The sequence below is a fragment of the Pundamilia nyererei genome, unplaced genomic scaffold (genome assembly GCF_000239375.1).
Source record: "Pundamilia nyererei isolate P.nyererei 1_Seehausen unplaced genomic scaffold, PunNye1.0 scaffold00023, whole genome shotgun sequence".
Classification (NCBI taxonomy): Eukaryota; Metazoa; Chordata; class Actinopteri; order Cichliformes; family Cichlidae; genus Pundamilia; species Pundamilia nyererei.
In genome coordinates this window covers 2469283-2492447 of record NW_005187424.1, presented here as the reverse complement: position 1 = coordinate 2492447, position 23165 = coordinate 2469283, and the positions used below count along the sequence as shown (strand labels likewise).

The 23165-nt window shown below is 39.9% G+C and overlaps 1 protein-coding gene across 2 annotated transcripts in view; it reads left to right on the top strand.

Moving 5' to 3' along the window:
* rab6ba (RAB6B, member RAS oncogene family a) overlaps positions 1–23165 on the top strand; it is a 66577-nt gene that overhangs the window by 17280 nt on the left and 26132 nt on the right. For both annotated transcript variants that reach the window (XM_013909372.1, XM_005727179.1), the window contains exon 2: positions 14196–14254. In XM_013909372.1, the coding sequence (XP_013764826.1) occupies positions 14196–14254 (59 nt within the window). The remainder of the gene's footprint in view (positions 1–14195; positions 14255–23165) is intronic.

Below are 23165 nucleotides of genomic sequence, written 5' to 3'. Positions count from 1 at the left end.
GTGGGGGAACTTGCACAATCGGTGGCTGACTAAATACTTTTTTGCCCCACTGTATGTGGACGCCAGGTCCTAGGAGGGTATATCGCCCAAATCTCTCCACACTACCATATTCCTTGGACCCTCTTTGTAACAGTGTCCTTGTCTTTTGAGTCTCGGTCTGTGTCCGTTGGGGTGTTGTGTTCGCTAAAGCTGTCCCCTGAGTTTTCATTAGCATTCTCTTTTGTCATTCTCTTTTATGTCGCTCACACTCGTACATCTAATATGTATACCGGTGTGTACGGCTACAGTAGCCCAAACAGCAGCATAAGTTGACAGGCTTTATCGACTCCAGCGTATTCGGACCAGATGTGTGTTTGCTTGGTGCATAATTCCACCTGTCTGATGATGAAGCAGAGTCCCACATTTTGCTGGAGGCATTTTCATGTCTAGTGGCTTAGTCTTGGGATTTACCACCAGTATGAAAAATGTACAGTGTGAACTTTTACTTCAGTTCATCCAGGCACACAAAAACCTTACATGGCATTAGGTGACGTAAACTGCATGTGATGCTAATGAGAGCAGAATGTGAACTTGGAATTTGTGATTATTTTCACATACAGGTAGTTTGTGATTGTTAGCTGTTAATATAATTTTACCAGCACGAAACTGAAAAGTTTTAGACAGAAACATTTTTGGCTTCTCAATTGGTAGCAGTTTCTTTTGATTTGTTAATATGCATATCATTTCCACTTAGACTGTTGGAAAATCATTTGGAGGCCATCTGCTCTTTGGCATCCTCTCGCTGGGTTCTGGGTACCGGCTGCTGTGACTATGAATAAACAAGTGCACAGATGCAGGAGTCAGTATCTCTCCCACAGGTCTGTATCTCCTCCAGATCTTTCTGTTCTCCTTTCCCTGTGAGGACAACCACAAATAGCCACATATTCTTCTCAGCTACCTCATTCATTGATAAATTTTGGATATCTGCCCATCTCCTGTGGGTTGAGCACTCATCTCAGTGTCGTGCAAAAGAATGACACGCACTGCATTATTTTTAGCCGTCTCCTACAAGTGGGAACCAGGCCCATGTAAAAAGCACTGCTCTGCTCTGATTGGCTGCCAAGACCTGGAGGGTATTCCATGATGCCTGCCGCAGAGTGACCAGCAGTGGTTTTACCTGCCGACTTGGCACACAGCTTCAGGGCTGAATGGACAAGTTAGTGTATTATTCAGCTTGACAGAGATCAGCAGGAAGAGGCTGTTGGAAGTTTATTGTAGTTTTATCTCTGTATGTGTGTTCGTTGTCCACTTTTGTGTGCATCTGTTTTCATCTCCTCAAAAAAACCCTTGAGTTATTGGCTATGCCATCAATTTTCTTTGAAATACAGTCATTGGGGAAAAAACGTTTCACAGCACTCTTTGCACTTCTGTGAAAAACTAAGTACACTCTTACTGGTTCCATGGGAATTATGAGGGCAAGTAGCAACATGGGGTCGCTAAACAAATGCACTTGAATAACTGATTATCAGCAACAGTGAACAACTCTATAAAGGCAGAGGTTTTGGCTGTTTGCTGGTCTGGAGTATTCAGGTATGAGCAAATTCATACCACTGTCGCACCATCCAATGCTCAGAGAAACTGCAAAAGCCAAGTGGATGGGTGATGATTTAGCGTTGTTTTGTAGCTGCAGGAACCGAACACCTTGCAGTCACCGAGGTAACCATGAACTCCTCTGTATAACAAAGTATTTAGAGTCAGATGTGAGGCCATCTGTCTGACAGTTAGTACTTGGTTGAAATTGGGACATGCAACAGGACAACAGTCCCAAGCACAGCAGCAAAACTACAGCTGATTGGCTGAAAAAGAAAGGAATCACACTGTTTTATTGAACCAGTCCAAGTCCCGACCTTAACCTGACTGAAATGACCTTAAAGAGAGCTGCACATAAGTGAATGCCAAATGCAAACTTGACTGAACTGAAGCCACGCTGTTAAGAAGGGTGGGCCAAAATTCCTCCACAGCAATGTGAGAGACTGATAAAGTCAGGGAGAAAACCAGTACTTCAAGTTGTTGCTGCTAAAGATGGCGGTAACTTGTATCGTGGGGAGCATTTTGTTTTTCGCAGGATTGCACAACTCCTGTGAAAACTTCACTTTTCACATTACGCTTTTTTGTTTTAAAGACAAAAGGACTCTTTTCACAATTTTTGTAAGTTTGCGACCACCACAGGGTTTTTAAAATAAAACAATAAAGATGTTAAAGGGATGCAGACTCTCAGCTTTAACTCAAGGAATTTAACAAAAGTAATGGATTACCTGTTTAGGAATTATAGCAATGTGTTTACATACATTTTTAAAGGCACAGAAGTAATTTTATGAGATGATATTTATGTCATAACGTTCACGAAGCAAAAACATAATCCAAGAAAATAATTTCATTTCATAGGTGCAGTTAAATTCAACAACCGTGTGCATAGGCAGCGACAGAAACACTGTTTTAAACCATATTTGTTTACAATTTGAAAACGTTTGCTGAAATAATTATTAAGTTTGCCCCTTGGTGAGCCAGTTATGAAAACTGGGTTGCTCATTTGACACCCCTGTATCAAGTACTGCAACAGTAATAGGTTTATTAAGAACATTTTGTGCAGCCATATTTTGTACTAACAACATCAAAACCCCTTAGATTCACAGAAAAAATATAAACTTTGCAGAAGAGTATTTTTAGTTTGAATTAAAAGTCTCAAGCTTTTCTAAATTAAGTAATTTATGTCAGTCTTTGCCATTAAAAAGCAATTGTGCACATGCATACTACACATGTAATATTACAATACTGGTAAAAGGAAAAAAGGGCAGCACGGTAGTTAGCATTGTTGCCTCCCAGCAAGAAGATCCTGAGTTCAATTCCACTATCAGGCCCATCTTTCTGCGTGGAGTTTGCATGTTCTCTTCATGTTTGCGTGGGTTCTCTCCAGGTACATTTCCACTGAGTATAGTTAATGGATTCCTTTTTCTACTATATTCATCACACATTAGTTTTTCTTGTATGTGTAGAGTGGAGCGAGTCTGTAACCAACTCGTTTTATGGATGCATGGTTCACAAATAAGAGAACCTAGTGTGAGCCTGACCGTGCGGGGCCTTTAACCTGCCATAAATTGCATTTTGAGCTCTTAAGAGACGCCTTGATGAGCAGTGTGCTGACTGGGCTCAGCGGTGTCCGGGTGATAAAAGTGCAGGTTGTGCCGCAGCAGGTGCCCGGCACTTTCAGTTAATTGGCTGTCATTTTGCTAACTCACTGTGCAAACTCTTTGAAGCATCACTCCAAGTAGAGACTTCATTAAAATTCTATTTTACCCTTTATGTAGAGGTGACTGTAGAATTATTGGCTTACTCTGTGTATTTATATGTTAACAACAGGAATGAGTCTATTTGATGTTAAAGGGGACCTAATATTTTCATTCCAGCTCTGTATTTTTATTCTTAGACTCCACTAGAGTAGCATTGAATGATTCACACTTCACATTTATCACAGTGATTTATATTTTCCTTCAGTGGGCCTTGGAGGAGTTCAGACTTCATCTGAAACCAGCCATTTCAATTACTTCTCCTTGGTAAAAGAAGGCTTGAAAAGCAGGTAGCTGGGTCTTTAATTCCTGAGATGACTATATTAGGAAACTCCTCCTTTTTTGTAAGATTATATAAAGCTAAGACTAGAAACTTTATTTCAGATTTTAGCCAATATTGACAACCGCTATTGGAAAAGTTTATCTGAATAGGCAGTATTCAGATAAACAAATGCATTGTGCAATAAAAATAAAAGTTATCAGCTGGTTGTAGTGCAAGTGCAGGTCGAACTGATGAGTGGAAATGATATGCAGGCGGACCAATAATACCAAGGAATTGAGTTACTGACAACTGGTTCTCTACGAGAATCGGTTCACAATCCCTAGTCATGACATTAGAAAGCTGGCTGTAAGCTCAACAGATTTCACAAACCCATTAATGTTGCTTCATAGTGCACCAGCCCTCTGACCTCTTCTCACATTCAACCTGGAACCTCTCAGTTCGTCTGCTGACGAATGCTTTTTTTTAGGGTTGAGTGGGGGTAGTCTGTCTGCAGAGAGTTTTTGTTGTCAGTGGAGGCAGTGTATACAATATTTGGTACAATACACTGCAGCCAATGGCGGAGAAGTGTGTTCTAACATACAAAAAGCTAAAGTGAAATCGAGTGTTAAAAACAATGACTAGTGTCCACTGCAGCCACTGTTTGTAGTTTTCATGTAGTATTTTTGGTCTTTTATGGTTCTTCCATGCCTTGCCCGTTCCCGGTGAACTCCCTCCCTATTCCGACTCACTTGTCAACAAATAAGCAATTGACCGACATACATCATCCACATCCGGTAATGTGCAGTTGTGATTTTAAAGTACTAAACAGTTGCAGGTTTGTGGTATGTGAAGAGTCCTTTCCATTCACTGTGCAAATGAAAAACACGTATGCAGATGGACACATTTGTGGGACCATTGCGCTTCATCCTCAGGCCTTGGTTCATCTCAGTGTGATGTAGTATAAGAAAAGCCAGCCAAAGATGTAGCCCGAGACTCCCAGGACAACAAAAGCCAAGCAATGACACAATGAAGACAATCTGGACTTTCCACTATTTTCCAATTTCTGTTTCTAATGCATACACCACAAATAAACAACAAAGCCTCATGGGACTTGATGAGTTAGGCAGTGAAATTTGCCCCATTAGTGATATTGGTTACTATTCCACCTTTAGCCTATGACGATAATGCTGTGTGAATTGCAGTTGATCAACTGTTTCCTCGGTAGGATTTTTATCAGAAGTTTAATCATTTACAAATGTAATACAAGTGACAGTTTCTCTATTTGCATCATAACTAAAACACAATAATTCAATGACTTGACATTTTCAAGTCAAAGACTCGCGGAAAATAAAAAACGATGAATGAAATCTGTTTTTTGCACATTAATCTAAAAGTTTGGAAATTTCAGAAAACAATGTTAAAAAGAAAAACATTTTTTGACAGGTTTTCTCCACCTTTCTTGCATTTTTTGGTGTTAAAATGCAAGCATACAGTAATATTAAGTCACTCAAACATTCAGTTAGACAAAGAAAATTTGTTTTGGAAGAACTGACAGAAGGAGATTGTGTAAATAATTGAGTTAATTTGTAGTTTAAAATTGATGAATGACATTTACCAAAATAGTCATTTTAGCCAACATAGTTTGTCACTTGAGGGGTTAAAAAAGGATAATAAAAAAACTAACTCATTCTCGGGTCATAACCAATGGTTTCAATAATGTTTTTGAGCAAACACACCTCCTTTGGTCAAATGTAATTGGTTAGATTCTGTGTGTTTCTATGCAGATATGTTTCTAGAGATGAAGTGTCATGAAACAGTCACCTGGGTTGGTGCTGTCATATGACTGCAGGTTTAAATAGAAGAGGATGTCATCGAGTTCACATACAATGCTGCACGACAACGTTAAAGATTTAAAATGTCTTATGTAACCTCATGATTTCGTCCTCTCTAACCCCTGCTGCTGCTATGTAACAGAAGAATGAGCCGTCTAAAATTACCACATCCATTTGAATAAAGTGTTCACGGCCAATTGAAAATGACAATAGAAATAACAATTGTTCCCAAACACTGCTGCGTAATGTAGGCTTGCAGCAAAACCAAGTAAAATGAATAATTTGACATCTTTTTCATACAATGAAGCAGCGGTCTCTCCACAGTCCTCATAGGCCATAATAAAGGCAACACAAAGAAGGACATTAGCATAGTCATTTCAAGACCTCTCTTTTGAGTCCGGCAGCAGATCGGGACCTGAGTGAGCTGCTCTTAAAATGAGCCCACTGGGTCTTTATTAACAGGTTCAGGTCTGCTGGTGAGAGCCACGTGGAGACGGTTTGGGTGAATGAGGCTGCTGCTGCTGTCAGAGCTATGTGTTGTAAATAGTGGGCCATTTGCACAAGAGCAACTTGCACTCTCCATCTACTTCAATTAGAGTGTGAGGGTAATCAATAGGCTTCAGACACTGAAGAAAGAGCTTTGCTGAATAGCCTAAATGTCAAGATGAGCCATTTGCACAGTCGGCCTGGAGTTTGAGGGGGATTTCATCAAACTATCAAAGTAGATGATAGCAGTAAAAGTGGCCTCATTGCCTTCACACAGGGACTATCCTGTTTGTTATGTAGTATTATCAGGGCATCGTGTACTTTTACACATCTAGACAAACTTCTCCAGCCCATCTGGTGGGAATCGTTCGTGAGCCAGCTGAGAGACATCATCTCTATGGCATGTCCTTTATGCGCCCATGAGTCTCCTTCCAGTTGGACATGCCCAAAACACAGGTGAAAGCCTGGTCAGATGCCTGAACCATCTCAGTTGGCTCCTTTCGATGTGGAGCACTGGAAGCTCTGTAGCCGACAGACTTGGAGGTCCCAAAATGTATTTCTGTCACTTTATGTGTGGCTTCAAACCACCACTCCAATGTGCCACCAATCGATGCAGCCAAAGGAATCACGTCATCTGGAAAAAGCAGAAATGGGATCCTGAGATCGCCAAATCTAACACTTTCTTTTTGTCGTACCTAGAAACTTTGTCCTTAAAAATTTGGACATGTGAAAAAAGTTCAGTCCTGGTGTCCAACATCCAATAGAAATGAGTCTGACTTAGCTTTGCCAGCAATGCAAGCATTCATCAGTTTTAGCACTTTTTTTTTAAACCTTACCTGTTGAGTTTCATTTCACAAAGACTAACTAGGATTGTAACAGGCGATACATTTTACATCTAGACTTAAGATGTACATAAGAATTTATCTATATCAGAAAGCAGTTTCATCACTAGCTTAAGTATAAAAGCATGAAAAAAGTAACAGTATACAACTCTGAGTAGAAAATGTATATCTTGTGGAAGAATTCAGCACAACATAAAGATTAGGTTACTTGGGGAAACTCAAGGAAAGTACAATGATAAGAATAAAGAAATTACAGAGACGGTAAATAGTTGAGCTGGGATGTCGGTGCTTAATAAGACAATCAGGGTAGTTTTTATGTCCTCATTCCTGTTTCCCATACACCAGAGAATTGCAGGAACACTGTTTTTTTTTTTTATGAATGATCTTTAATGTCATTGTCCTTGGTACTATCAACAATACTAACTAGGTACAGAACTAGAACATAAACATCCCAAAATACAAAAGGATTTTGGTGTCTGGGTCCATGACGGGTACAATGAAATTCAGCTGGGCTTTCTTTTTCTAACGAATTAATCATAAAATAAATGTAAAGTCGCGGCATCAGCAGATGAGAACAGCAGCATTATACACGATTTGGCCAGAGTGAAGTGTCTTTATTTCTGTTTGTATTGACGTGTCAGAGTATTTCTGACTCATGTTTACAGTCAGTTTAAGCAACAGCCCTGAAAATGATCCCAGTTTTTAATCGCTACCAGTCTCGGTCATGGTGGCCTGTTAATAACTAGACTTATTAATTAATAAACAAACACTGGAAATGACCCATAATTTAACATAACATATCAGATATCATAGCTGCGGATCACAACATGACTAAATAAAGAATTAGGTATTAAACAGTCCTGTGAATATTTGGGTTTGCCCTCAGAAAAGTGGCTGTTACTTAGAAACATCAGATCAAAACATTTGAAGCAAATATACAAGAAATAGATAAGTTTAAGTATAGGTATATGTAACGGAATACAAAACTTGTATAAAATAAAGGTAAATGCAGTCATTTAAGGACATTGTTTGCATTTGCATTGGTAATATGTTCTTTATTTTTGTGGAGCTCTAATTCTAAAGGCTAGGTCTGTTCTAACCCTGCACGTCTCTGTTACGCCGCCCCCTGGTGTATTTTTGGCTTGTAGTCGAGCGGTTTAAATTGCAGTTGAACTTTTTATTTCATGTTGTCCTTCATTTTGAAATTTAATAAGCTACAGTTTCTCTCTGTGATCCCTCTGCGCCACGAGAACGCACCTCTATTAGAACCTGAATGAAAAGAGGTTATTGCTGTCATCGCTGCTGCAGCTTTAGCAGCGGCTTTTTTTTTTTTTTTTACATTTGTATGTCTGACTAGAGCTACTAATCACGCGAATCCCATCATAATCTCTAAAACGGTGTTAATAGCAAAAGAGGATGAAATGATTATGAGGAGGAAATGCTCAGAAATGCAGAGCTAATTCTGAAATGTAATCAAAAATCTGCCTTGTTAATCATTTCTTTTTAGCCTAACAGAAGATCCACTAAATTATTGCAGCCGTGAGCGTAACTAAGCTTCCTGTTTCCCTGGTAATTAAATTCACACAAACAGACCTGCAGTTACATCTGAAGATACTGACAAAAATTTAACTAACGCTAAGTGCAGCCTTTTCAGAGGGGGAGAGGGCTGTAGGAGGGATTGGGAAGTGTTTTTGTTTGCTTGACATCCTGTTTATGAGAATGAGTGTCCATCATTATGCTGCTGCCTCCAGGACAAATTAAACTGGGATGTGGTGAATGTTCCCTCTGTGGGAACAAAGATGAAGAAGAAGTGTCTGTTCAGATTTACTCGAGTCAGAGGAAGAAATAAGGACGTGCTGTCTGTCCCTGAGTTTTGAAAGCAGTGACTGAGAGGCTCACAAAGTGCTGTCTCATGCTGCTCAGCGGTGGCTCAGGATGAGTCAGCAGCGAGGATGCTGGATCAAACTCAGTGTCCTAATGTTTTTCTCCCTCTGATAAGCGTTCATGTGAAGGCTTCAAATGCCCAGGGCAGAAATGGTGACTGAAAACTCCACAGTTCACCTGACTGTTTCCCATAAACACACACGCATACCATGTTATGAGATAAGTGACATTCTTTTCCTGCTTTCTCATCTCTCCGTTTGTACATCACTACTTCTTCTCCTCGCGTTTTAGTCCCTCCCACAGGTGCGAGCAGAGGAGCCAAGGAGAGAGGAATCGAGGCAACGGCATTTTAAAGTGATGTCAATTAAATATGACATTTGGCACAACTGCATGATAAGTTGGGCTTTATGGCCTAAGTACGTCTGTATTTTATGATGTCAGGCTCAAGAGCGCTCATTGCGTTTTTATATTCAGGGCTGCTTTTAATTGGCAGTTTGCCATCCTGAAATCAGCAAACTGAAATCAGCTGATCGTTACGCAAGTGCACAGGAATAACATGGCACATCTGACACTTTATTTCTGTCCTCAGCTCATGTAGATATTTGAAGACCTTTGTAACACAACTTATGACATAAATGTAGCCACGAGTGTTGAATTTAATGCAGCAAGGCATCACATAACTGCGTCACAGCGTTACCTGTATATGATCATAGTAACCCCTTATTATAATTTGATATAAATGAAAATAACGAGTTGTTTAGAGAGTCCTCCTCCCTCCGTGCTTGGTATGTTCCAGCTGTGTGCCACGCCTCTGTTATACCCGAAGCAACAGTAAATGACTGTAAATGATCTACCTGTTGATCCTGGATTATAACTCCTCTGACAACCTCCTCCATCCTCCAAATGCATTTTAGGACTGAAACATCCTTTAGTGTGGCACAGAGACGTGGCTTTCCAGGTCACGGGCAGGAAAGAGGACTGAGAGAAATGAGAAAAATCTGTTGTTTCCCTTTTTCTGGTCTGTGTGTCAGTTTTCTTTGCTTCAGCGGATTTCATCCATTCGTCATCTTCATCTTTCAGAAGTCTAGACACGCTGGTGTCATCTTCTCCAAATATAAAAAAATCTGTCCAGTAGTTTTGAGTCTACCCCCAGGTGCCCTCCCAGTTCTCACTTTGTTAATTACTTTCTTTTCGGTTTTGTCATTATTCTTATTTTTGTCTCTTTTTCACCTCTGTTCTCCTTCCTCTTGCCTATAATCCGGAAATCAATCACAATGAGCCATGTTGAAGGATGTCTCGATTCCTAATATTCATCAGGAATATCTCTTCCACTAATCCTTATTATGGTCGCAGGGGAGCTGGAGCCTATCCCAGCTATCATACGGCAAGAGGTAGGGTACACCCTGGCCAGATCACCAGTCTGTCGCAGGGCTAACACAGAGAGACAGACAACCATGGTGGATTTCAAAGTAGGACCTTCTTGCTGTGAGGCAACAGTGCTAACTGCTTCTCCACAGAGCTGGTTGATTCCTAATTATAATACTTACAAACTAGCATTATTACTGACTAACATTCCAAGATTTTAAAATTTTACTTGTAAAGCATTAAATGACCCTGCTCAGTACCATGCCAGTGTGTCTGGGTGTGGGATTGGTGAAGGGGCTTTGCTGGTTATTCCAAGGTCTTGGCCACCAAACAAACATAAACACAATGGTAGCGTCTTGCCTTGACACTCTTTTGTTGAAAGACGATGAGTATTTGATATGTGGAAATGTTTTTATGTTTATTATCTTGGTTTCCTATTATTTGCCCTGCCATCAGCCTTCATAGTCTTTGACTTCATATTGTACAGTGGACTAGATGAGTCATGATGGTGTTTTAATTACCAATAAAGCATGACTAAATTAGCAGAGCTTGTTAAATTAGATGGCATCTTAAGTAAGTTAGATGATATATTGATAAATTAGCATGAGATCATTAGCATAATCAGTAGCTACACTGTAGATCCTGCCTTGCAGATAAGGAGACCAAGTGAGGGCACAGACACATGCAATAAGTCTGCCTAATTAAAACTCTCTCTGCAAACAATTGCAACTGGGTGCCCATTTGATGAACTGTGAATATAAGACAGATTATGTTTACTGAGCGAGCTGGTGCATTTATTTCTCATGAACCTGGCAGGGCAGCAGCAAAAAATCTTGTTGCATAGCTTCACTGAGGGTATACAGCATATAGATGAGCAGCTATGAGGTTACAGATGAGCAGTTTAATAAGATTAAGTGGTGGACCTCAAAAATTTAGCCAAGCCATGCAGTTGTTCTGAAAGAGGAAACTATCCATACAAACTGTTTTTTGTAGCAGCCAATAAACAAGTTTAATTCTGCAGTGCTGGTAGACATTTTAATCCGGGAGTGTGTGGATACTGACTCAGTGTTAGAGCCTCCAGTGGACATTAGTGGGACTGCAGTTTTTCTTACTTTGACGGATTCATCTGCTTGTTTATCTCTGGTTACTATCTGTCTTTATTCATAACCTGTGGATCTGAGTGTTGTGAGGCCACTCTAATAGCCATTTGCCCCCGCACACTTTGTTAAATGTCAGGTTTATTTATACAGTTATATTTTATACTCTTTGATATTGCACCATCCACAGTCTGCAACACACTTGCTGACCAGTGGCTTTTCAGACTGAACCGTAGTGCATATCACTGTATGAGTGAGATGGTATGAGCTGGCTCTTTACCATCTGCACTGCTGCTAAATGCATACAAGAAGGGGGGCGTGATTGATTCCTGTCGGCTTTTGCTTTTCCCCATTCTCCATCATTAATAAACCCATTGAGGGAAAACAAAATTTGAAAACCATTTGTGCTATTTATCAATAAGTCAGTAATTTCTAACCAGCCTTCTTTTCTGGACCTCAAAATATGACTTATGATCCTAAAATGATGAATGAATTATTGAAGAGATTTGAAATTAGTTTTTCATCCATTTATCAGCACATAACATGAAACAAACATCAGACCTGTCAGACACATTCGGGGACATGTAGAACATCTTTAATGCCATTCATGAAGTCATTCATGCTACAAAAGAAATGTAGGGCAGGCATTTTTAGTAAACACTAGGGATGGGTATCGTTTAGGTTTTATCCGATACCGGTGCCAAATCGGTACTTTTGAAACGGTGCCGGTGCTCAAACCGGTGCTTAAAGAATGGAGAACACAAAATTGGTCCAAAAACCTCTCATGTTCAGCTGGTTTTTGTAAAAAGATAACAATGTTAGCCTTTTCTGCAGCTATGGGGCATATATGGTATCACTCTTGGCTGGAAGCAGTGCTTAAACAATGGAAAAAAACACAAACTTTGTCCAAAAACCTCTCATGTTTAGCTGTTTCCCTCTTTTTCTTTGGTCATTTTAGCCTTTTTGGCCAGGGTGAAGGGAGTATCTGCCATCAAACAAGAAGACAGCCGCATGTAGCTATGATGATGTTTGCTAGTTCAGCTTACATGCATTAATGTAATAACTTGGTTAGCCTACTCAACGTAAATTACACACCAACAACATTAAGCTACTCACGCAGAGAAGAACGGCTGCTGCTGCCATCATATACGGCGCATTTCTCGGCTTTTAAAAAAAAACAAAACGCTATGCGTCGCCAGGTGTTTCATCGGATTTGAGGTGTTACCTCCTTTGACAGTATCACAGTATCAGCTTAAAGCACTTGTTGCTGCTGAGTTTGCATATTTTGCTGTGAAGTACAGCCAGACTTTTGACCGCTTCGCCTTGGGCATTTTTAATCTGTAGCTCTGCATAAAAGAACGTACGTACCTGGCCCCGCCTACTATCCTCGGAAACGTAAAATGATTGGCTAGAAGTGTATCACAGCTCAGGAAAAAAAAGCACCGAAATAAAGCACCGAAATGTGCGCTGCTTTTCGGTCTGGTTACTACCGTTTATGTCAGAACGGCACCGGACACCGGTACCCATCCCTAGTAAACACTGTTATTGTACATTATTTTAAACATGTGATGAAGATGTTTAGGGATACTTTGGTGTAAAAGAGACACAGGTCTTTGTTATAACAATTGCTGATAATGGAAGCCTTTATTGAGTTCAGTTCCTTTGAAATAGATTATTAAGTTATAACTGATGCTCATACTACTGACAGAGGTAGGCAGGTTGATCACAACACTGTGAACCTGCAGTACATGGTTTGTTTTGTGTTTTGTTTACTCTCGCTTTCTTTAACTGTAAGTTAGGCACTGAAACTATTCTGTTAGATTTTGCTTTTATGCTTAACAAATAGCCAGTTAGGAGTGAGACCAGTGTTAATATGGATATCACAACACAGCTACAGGACACGTTGTGATGGCAGGCGTATTTGACTACCAGGGGAACTTAGACTTGTTTTATTTTGCATCCAAAGCCCATTTTTATCTCAGGTGGACCAGATCAGTAAAATTATACCCTAAAAATCATTCTTTAAAACCAAAGAAATGCAAGTACAGCTTTATTGAATCATCTGTTTGAAAAACGGACTATGAACAATTGGAGTGCAGTGCCAGCCTGTCCCAGGTGGACCCCACCCTTCACCATATGACAGCTGGGATAGACTCCAGCCTACATTTTTAGATTCTCATTTTTATTGAAAAACTGAACATATTAATGATTTCACTGCAATTTTCAGGCTTTGCAAAGTGGAACAGATTGGACCCTTTGAGGAGCCGGTCCTTAAACCTTCACTGTAAGAAGGTTGAGACTCGATATTATATTATGTAAAGTGTCATAGCTGATGAAATGATAATTGCATTCTCAGTAGATTACATTACAAAGCACACTATGTTTTAAACTGTATAAGGTATTTGATATTAAAAGAACTAAAGCGATTTTATTAACAGCTAATATTTATTCTCTTGCAAAAATCCAGAAAATTGGATATTGATCATTTAACATTCACTTTGATTGACTGTAGCTAGGAAACATAATCAAGCAGCTTTACGGTTATTATCACTTTTTGATTGGTGCACAAAAATGCATGAAATCAGAGATCGAAAAGCATCAACACAAAACAAACCAGTCTCCTCTAATCCCATGTTGAGAAACAGGTTTTTCTGCACTTTATAAAGCAGGAAAGTTGGAGTTTATGAATCTGCTTGCTGGCCGTGCCGATGGCAGATGTTTTTAAATGTCAGTAAAACTCATTGAAGCCTCAGATAATGGCACTGTGGATGACTTTTCGTCCAGGTTTCCTATCATTTTATAGCAATTTCCTTGCATCTCATCTTCCCGTTCCCCTGACTTCGTACATCAGATGGGAGGTATATGTGTTGGGGAACACATAAATTCTAGTAGCAGCAGCACTGTAATTATATTCTCACCCGATGCCCCTGCTGACCTCCTGGTCACCCCAAACACACACTAATGAGCTCCCTGGGCAGTCGTGACAGCCATGGTAGAAACCACAACTACTAATACTGCTGTTACACTCGCTGAGAGCCTGAATGCTGGAACACAAAGCCCCTCATCTGTCATTTAATGCATTCTGTCTTTTTCTTGTCTTGCAGTTGGAAAGACGTCTTTGATCACACGGTTCATGTATGACAGCTTTGACAACACATATCAGGTAGGTGCTGCAAGCACAGGCTGAATGGTTTGGCTCTAATAATTATCCTGATGGATCAGTGACACTGGGCTGCAGGCATTTCCTTTGATAGTGAAACATAAAGCTGGGCGTAAATCGATAAGTTGAAGACAGAAACTTAGAACAAATAAGGCCTAAGTAAATTAGATACTGGGATAATAATGAAGGAAATTAATACACAGCAAATACAAATTCTTCTCTTTGTGTAAAATAAGGAAATTATGGCCATCAGTGATTTTAAAAAAGACACCTTTGAACTGAAGATCAAGAGCTCTTTGAATCCCTGTAAGCAGCCTAATCTCACTCGACATCCTAAAAGCAAAATAGTACTTTTGCAGCTACAGCACTTCCAGAGCTCTTTGTGAGCATCTGCAAAGCACCCTTAAATAAAACCTGCAGCTTTATTGCTTTATAAACAAAAAGTATCTACTTACATAGTAATAAAAACAGAATTAAAAATAAATCTCGCAAAACTATTCTGTCCGCCCTCTCTGATAGTTTAAGAGGGAGTCTTGCTGCTCGCTAAGGCTCTTTTATGGGGGAGTTTACAGTATTATGAGCCTGAGTAATATATGGAAAAACTAAATCTGATTATCTGAAGAAAACCTGACTACGTCACGACAAGACAGACGAAGAGGAAGACTTTTTTGTTGCTGAATAGTGTTGATCATATACATTATTAGCATTATTGTTTTGAAGCATGACTTTGCATATATGTAGAAAACAAAGCTTTGCATTTCATGTGAACTTCAGGTCATTTTCTAAGACAAACCGTTTCCATCAGGTATAAAATTAGCCTGCAGACTCTGCAGAGCTCCAGCAAAGTTAATAATGTTCTGCCTCTAAAACTGGAGACCTGCGGCTTTGATCCCACAGGCATGTGTTAATCTGCTACTGCCTTTAAATTATCTACAGCAGCCTCTAAAGAATTCCTCAGTACCTGATCTAACCTTCTTCCACACTACTTCCATCTACCTTTACTTTTTTGTCCTACAAATTCAAATAATTTGACACACAGAAGAATGATGTTGTTGCTTAAATGTTACAAAAACAAAGGACCAAAAATGCCAAACATGGATCTCAAAGGCAGTCACCATTTCAAATCCTCCAGCCTGATAAGGTTTTCTCTCCATTATTGTAGGGTCTTTACCTTGCAATGTAAAGCACCTAGAGGCAGCGTTTGCTGTGATTTAAGAGAATATAAATAAAATTCAATTCAATTCAATAAAAATTTTCTTGACTAAAAGCAAAAACAGGAAACACAAATCCCAGAGAAGTACAATTTAACGGGAAATCCAGACAACTGAACATGAGGAAATAAATTAGAGGGGCAAAATAAATTGACAAAGGAAAGGACAAACTAATATATATACACTCACAGGACTGATTACCCAATAAGGTATCAGTGGAGACAGTTAAGATGAATACAAAGGCCAGAAGATACAGATAGTTAAAAAAAAAAAAAGTTTGTCTTCCTGCTTTATTTTTGGAAATTGAGGCAATAAACTATAAAAGCAATCAGTAAGGTAAACTCAAGCATAATAAACTATCACCATGAAACAACATGCAGTCACTTCAACTTCTGAAGTACACTCTTGGACCTGTTCAGCCAGTGGTACGAAAGATACATCCATTATTCACTGGGATGTACTTTGGAATATCAGTTCAGTTCAACTTAATTTTTTTCATATAGCACTAATTCACAACAGCCACCTCAAGGTACTTTATATTGTAATGTTAAACTCTACAGTATTAAAAAGAAATCCGCTTTGGAACATATGAAAAAAAGGAAATGTATTTGACTCTAAGCAGGCCAAAGAAAATTACAGAATAATTAACATTCTCTGTTAGGTAAGTCTGGAAACTAGTAAGCGAGGCCATATGCTCAGAAAAGTCAGCGTCTTGGGTTGGATGCTAAATAGATCAATGAATAGATATAAGGAAATATCTAATAATTTACAAAGCAACATCCAGATGAGCAGAATGAGAACTCAACAGAACGGAAAAGCCAAACAGCATATTTACCCAGTAAAATCATCCCCATATTCACATAGTTTTTTCCCTTTTGTTTTCTGTTTATTGTTTTTTGCGTGTACAATGACAAACAGATTTTGATTTCCTCTGTGCAGTTATTTCACAGTGGTTAGTCTCTTGACTGTAATGCTGTAATTTTTACACTTGGTTCTAACAGCTAGATTATGAAACATCCTGAATGCATGTTGTTTTTGTCTGACTGCAAACTACTTCTGAATATTTGCGGTTAATGCATGTTGCCTTGCTCTGTACATAGTTTGAACTGTTTTAGGCTCAAATAAGTCATTAAATTGACGTGTTTTAAATTTCATAAATGGTGAGTTAGAGGGTGTTAATGATTCTTACGGCTCTTTTTGTAATATGTATGTTGATTATGTATGCATGTGTATATGTATGTTAGCTGAATATTTGTCTTGTAGATGTTTTCCCATACTTTCACACAATATGCCATATATATGGAAGCATGAAGGAACAGGCTGCATAGTGATTCTTGGTTTATGTAAACTTTTACTTATATAGTATTGTGACTGATTTAGATATGTTATTTCTAATTTTGTTGATGTATTGTTCCCAGCATAGTTTATTGTTGAAATTTCATTTCATTTACTTTTTCTAATTCAGTGTAATTATCATAATTTTCCTATTGCTGTGCGCTGAACGATTTCCAAATATCATGTATATAGTTTAACTTAAGATTATTTTTCTTTTATATGTTATTTTAACAGAAAAACATATATTTAAACCAGGTCTTTAATTTACTTAATTCATTAATTTAAGTCCTTAACTTAGTAAATTACGCTGGTGTCATCTGATAGTTTGCAGTGTTATAGAAATTACACAGATGTCATTAATGTTCAAAATAAGCAGCAGTGGTCTTAAAAAAGAGCCCTGAGGAACCCCACATGTCACAGTTTTAATGTTATCAATTTGGTTCTGATTTCCAAGATTACTTTTCACCCATGATAGTACAACCCCTCCCATATACATATATTTCTACTACTAATTAAATAATTTACTAAGAACTCTCCAGTAGTTCATCATAGTAACAGTCTGGTCCACCATGTTTTCCATGTAATTTTTATATGAATTGAATAAACACCACATAAGGTATTAAAGACAGATATTGATGGGAGATGATGTTGCTGTTTGACATTATCCATTTTATTATATTATCCATGTTGGTGGGTTTTCTTTGCCCTTTCTTCATTATGCTAACCCTCCAAAAGGGAGAACGACAAGTCTCTATTCTTCAGCGTTCGCATTAGTTCTGTGCTGTGCTGTAATGAGATTTGGGTGGCTCATTGAGTGTGGATTAAACTGTCTGTGTTAGCTCTGTGATGCTGCGTCTTCACAGCTGCTTCTGTATCCTTTTATATTTTTAAACTCATAAGTCATGAAAGTCTACAGAGCCAGACATTTCACACTGATTGCTGGGGCTCATGTCTTTTTTGGTCTTTAAGCTACTGAGTCTCCGTGGTGCACAGTCATTTCTTTAGTTTCATTCTCACAAATTGCAGTGGAAGAAGCTCATATTTGGTTAAGGTTGGCTGTGGAGTTTTTTTTATGACGTCTTAGTGTGTCCTGGGAAAAGGGGATTCATTTGTTTGTTCATTCATGCTAATAACATGCCAAATCCTCTGGATAATTACCTTCATCCAAATGCCACTCCATAGCTTTTAAGCTAGTTTTTGTAGTACTTACTTTTAATTAAGAGTGGGTGATCCGAGGAGTGTGAATCACCTGGGATGAGGATCTCCGAGGTTGTAGTTCTCTGCCAGAAAATAGTGGGCTGCCTGCTCTGAGAAAGGTCTGCATAGGACTGCTTGTGTGAAAAGAAAACATTTAATTTTCAGCACAGAAATTATGGTCCATCCACCACTGACTATCCTAAATGGGGTATAAGGTTTTTATTTATTTACATGGTGCTTTTCAAGAACAAAATTCGGAAAGTCCTTTGCAATTCTGCAAAGGGAACAAAGATGTCAGTGACACAGATGACAACTGTCTTTGTTTTTTTTGGTTTTTTTGTCTACAGCTATAAGAGGTCATTTTTTTGTCGCTAATCAGCAGGCTAAGCAGGAAAGCCTTTTCCTCCTGCAACATTTTCCATTTCCTCCTGTGGGAAGAGAGAAACTTGACTGGCCTCCTTCTGCGGCCCTGCTGGGAGGGGACAAAGGCATTCTTAAGCCAGCTGAGACTCCCCTGAGTCTCCTCCCTGGGTTCCAAAAACACCTCAGGTGGGAGGCGTCTAAGAAGTATCCTATTTAGAAGCTGAACCACTCCACTGCTTGTTCCAGTGTGGAGGTGTAGCGGCTCTCAGCCGTCTGCCACATTCTTATTTCAGTCACTACTCACAGCCATGGGTGATTGGTAGGAATGTGGTTCAACCAGTAAATCAACAGCGTTGCTCTTTTCACCGTTACAGACCAGTGCAACCTCTGCAGATCTCCATCTACACTCTTCACCCCACACATAAACAAGACCTAGAGATACTAGAAGGCACATCATCCCCAAACCAGAGTGGGCACTTCACCTGACTGAGAACAATGGCTTCAGACTGCGAGGTGCTGATTCTCATCCTGGCTGCAAAGCGCCCCAGCGGGAGTACAGGTCGTCACTCGGTGAAGCCAGAAGGACCACATGATCCACACTAAAAGCAGAGACAAGATTCTCAGATCACCGAGCTGGAAACCCTCCACCCCCTGGGGGTCTCTTGTTCATGGCTCCATAAACACTATGAATCTGAGACAACAGGCAGCTTTGGCACAGTCCAGGGCCCTCTGGAAAAAGTCAGACTTATATGAGCCCTCTAATGCATGGGCCCTCTAATGTGACAGTCATTTCCTGTAACGTTTTCAGAGTGTTGAATACTTAAGTACCATTATCTGGAGTGAATACAGGCATCTGTTGTTGCCTACAGGCTGCCTTGCATCAAGGCCACTGCAGAAGATTTGAGTTCTGAATGCAGCAGGAGAAATTATGAATTTGAAATCTAACAGCCGTCACAGTCGGTGCTAAGTGCAGTAATTCTGAGAAACGTGTGTGTGTGTGTGTGTGGGGTGGACATGCTTCTGACGAAAAATAACTGTACCATCTTTATGGTGCCTGAATGGACAGACACCGTTCCTTCCCCCATGCTTCTTCAGACATGGTAGGCAAACAGATGCTGGGCTGATAGAATCTGCTTATTTAATAAGCTCCCCATATGCTGTTTAATGTCAGTCTCTGCCCCTCTCTGCTGTAATGGCAGCAGGCAGAGAGAAATATAAAAAAAAAAATCAGGTTATCAAATTTGTGCACAAGCTAAAATCATTTGAAAGTCCTTGTTGATGGTGCGTTTTTTCCTTTGTTTTTTTTTCTTTTTTAAAGCTACCTCAACTATGTAGCCACAGATCAAAGCCAAAGCTAAAAAGTCTTCCCCAGATGCGTGTGTGTGTGTGTGTGTGTGTGTGTGTGTGTGTGTGTGTGTGTGTGTGTGGTTGCTGCCCTCCTCTGCCCGTGTCTTAATGCCTCTTGTTTCCCGCCTGGCTCGGTGACAGGTAGGGCTGTAAATGATTTTGCAGACTCAACTCCAGAGACAACGGAGTATTAATTAAAATTCAGCGCACATTAGTTGCGTGTGAGTGTTTATGCGGCTGCTCAGCGGGGAAGCTAGATTTGCCTGGTGAGGGTGGAAAAACGATAAGAATACAGCCCGTAGGAGACATCTGTCCCGATGAGCAGATTTAAGAAGTCGCGGTTTCACTTGCTTTTATTTTCATGCGTTAGATTTGAGCAGATCCAGTTGAGTCTTTTGAAGTAAGAGCTTAAGTAAAGTCAGAGACAGAGGGCCATCAGGAAGATGAAACCGAGCGTGGCGGTGGCTTTAGTCAGCAGGAGGACGTGAGCGAGGTGAGCTACATTTGCTGCCTCTAAAGCAGCAGCCTCCCATCAAGCAGCCATCCAGCCGCGAGAGAGACAGAAGCAGGCGTCCGCACCGCCTGGTAGCACATGCTAAAGGGCTCAGAGGCCTCTGGGAGCAGAGCGCTCCTGTCGGCTGTGGTGGAGCTGTCACTCAGGCCCGACTGCCAGGCTGTGATTGCATCTGTCTGCTGTGCCCAAATATGCAGCTGCTTAGTGTAGCAAGGGGTGAATCTGATTTATTGGACAATTCATACATATTCGGTGTCGTGGGGAGGGTCTAATCACAGATGGATAGAAGCTGACATATTACTTTTTTGGTGCTTCTTTGGCATCAGTATTCCAAATTTGTTCATCCATCCATCCATTTTCTTCCACATATCTAATTCAGGGTCTCTGGGGGCTGGAGCCTGTCCCTCCAGTCACAGAGCAAGAGAAAGGGTACACCACAGACAGGTCGCCAGTCTGTCAAAGCGCTAACAATTAAAGTGAAATTCAGAATTGCTTTTAAAACCTTTCATGGCCAGGCTCCTGCTTATATAACAAATCTGCTGAGACCACCTTCCAGCAGTCGGTCTCTTGAATCGTGTTATCAGGGCCTTTTGACTGATACAGGCTCTAATTTTAAATCCAGAGGCATCTACGCTTTGAGGCTGCAGAACCTACATTTTGGAACAGCCTCGTCAGCCACGTGACCAAGCGAACAGGGCTATAAAAAAAGTGGCAACTGTTGTGTTTTAATCCAAACCACCTTTGTCAAACCGAACCGTAAATATAGATTTTGTACATAGGTTGTGACAAAGTAACCTTTTTTGACACTTTGATATATCTTAAAAATATTCAGTGTTTTGTTTTTTTGTTTTTTCATAAAGTTATTATTCTAAACTGTATGAATAATTGTCGCATCACACCTTCAGGAGCTGCTCGGCCAGTGAAACCCGTGCCATGAAGCTCCTGGCACACAGTTTCAATGCTGATGTTCATGCCAGAGGAGGTTTGGAGCTGTGCAGTTACAGAGTCAGCAGAGCACTGGTTTTAAACTGGCTAATAGTTGAATTGCCGACACATAAAACTCAGGGTTTGATAGAACAAACAATCTGAAGATGTCACCGCTTGGTTTTATTTTTCATTCTTACAGCAAAACAATGAACTGCTCCCGTGTCTTCTCTTATTTAGCACTTCAAATTCAACGTCTTCCTATTCCCTGCTCCAGGACTGAAACATGGGTTAAATCTTAAATTTAATGTTAATGACTAAAAATTATGAGTGCACTGATTCTAATATTATTAATAAAATTCAGGAAGCTCTAATTTCTATTTATTGCAGCCTGCTGAGTGAGAATGAAGACTTCATCATAGATGCACTCTGTCATCCTATTAGAAACTTAAGAGCAGTTGGATTTTTTGTGTTCTTAAATGTCTGTGACTGCGGCGCTGTGATTGCTCGCTGTGATTCGAGGTCTGCGGGTTTTAGCTGCGTCCCTGCCAGACAGAGGACCTTGAAAGTAGAAATGTTCAGATTCTCTACAAACATAAAGGCAGCAACCAGTAATTTTCTGTCTCTTCTGTTCAGTGTTTATTTCTTTGTAATTCACTAGCACACAAACTACTTAAAAATATAATGTCACCAAACTCTCTCCGATCCGTTAAATTCATTTTCATCCCTAGATGCCAGCAGGATGGGCCGTAAAGGCTTCGTCTGTCTTCCAACGACACGCGCTGGTTAAAGATTTAAAAGGGATATTAATAATTTCTCGTGATCTAATCCTTCTCATGTATAGTTGTCCATGTGGGATTCTATATTTAAAACTAGGGCCAAGAAGAGTCTACAGCACCTCTGCCACTTCCCCAGAAAAACATCTTTATTCTTTTAATGCAATTTAATTTAATTCAATTTCAAGTTAATTCAAGAATATATAATAGCATTTGTTTTCTCATATAAAAATAAAATAACATTTAAAAGCGAGTCTGTGTTGATAGTTTTAAAAAATGACACTTTAACCCCCTAGTATACCACATTCATCTTTAGCTTGGTATTTTTAGTCTTGGATTCGACCGGTCTTCTTATATCAGCTCTTCAGGACGTCCTTCTGTTCTCACATGGAGGCTATTTATCTCTTTAAGGGAGTCGTCTCTAAAAAAGGACATTTTTGCTGTTTTGCTCCTCACCTAGCTTCCACAAACTGAATCTGGTGTCGTCCTCGGTATGCTGGTGCATATAAAAGATATTCCTCCAGAAAGAAAATGGGCGGGGTATTTTAGATTTCACTTCTAATCATGTTTAATGTTTATAATTTGAATTTGTTGAGGCTGGTGAGTTTAATCCTGGCAGTGCTTGATGTGAGTGGGTCTAAAGCAGCAGTATAAATGGCATCCTGTCCTTTGTGCCAGATTCTCTGAGTTAGTCCACTGTGGTAGCTGGCATTACCAAGGAAACGAGTGCGTGAGCAAGCTGCTGATGCTCAGTTCTGTCAAAGTGGGCAGTGGGCACCCCGCAGAGCTGCTCAGCACAGAAAAAAACACAATATATACATCCGGCTCCTTATTTAGAGATCAGCACAATTATTGTTGTGTGCATCTTCATCCTCTGATCCAGACCTGTCACCCGTCCACAGTATCGGCTCCAACTGGCCACTCCTGTTTGCAGGCCGAGGTCAGACACCTCAAAGCTGCAGCTGCAGACTTAGTAGTAGCTGGTTGCACCAGCTACTACTGAACCTTTTACACCCTCTTCCCTCCACGTATAAATCAAGAAACTAAACATCTGGATGTGCTGCATGACAAGGGATGTACATCTTTTTTTTTTTAAATCCACTGTAATTGAATGCTTTTTTAAGCTCATCCATATCCATCAACAATTTATTCTTAATATTAAAGATACATGGTGCCCAACAGAATTGGGTTGAGTTCTCCAACTTGACTGCAAATCATTAAGCTTTTGAGACCTGACGTATTGTTGG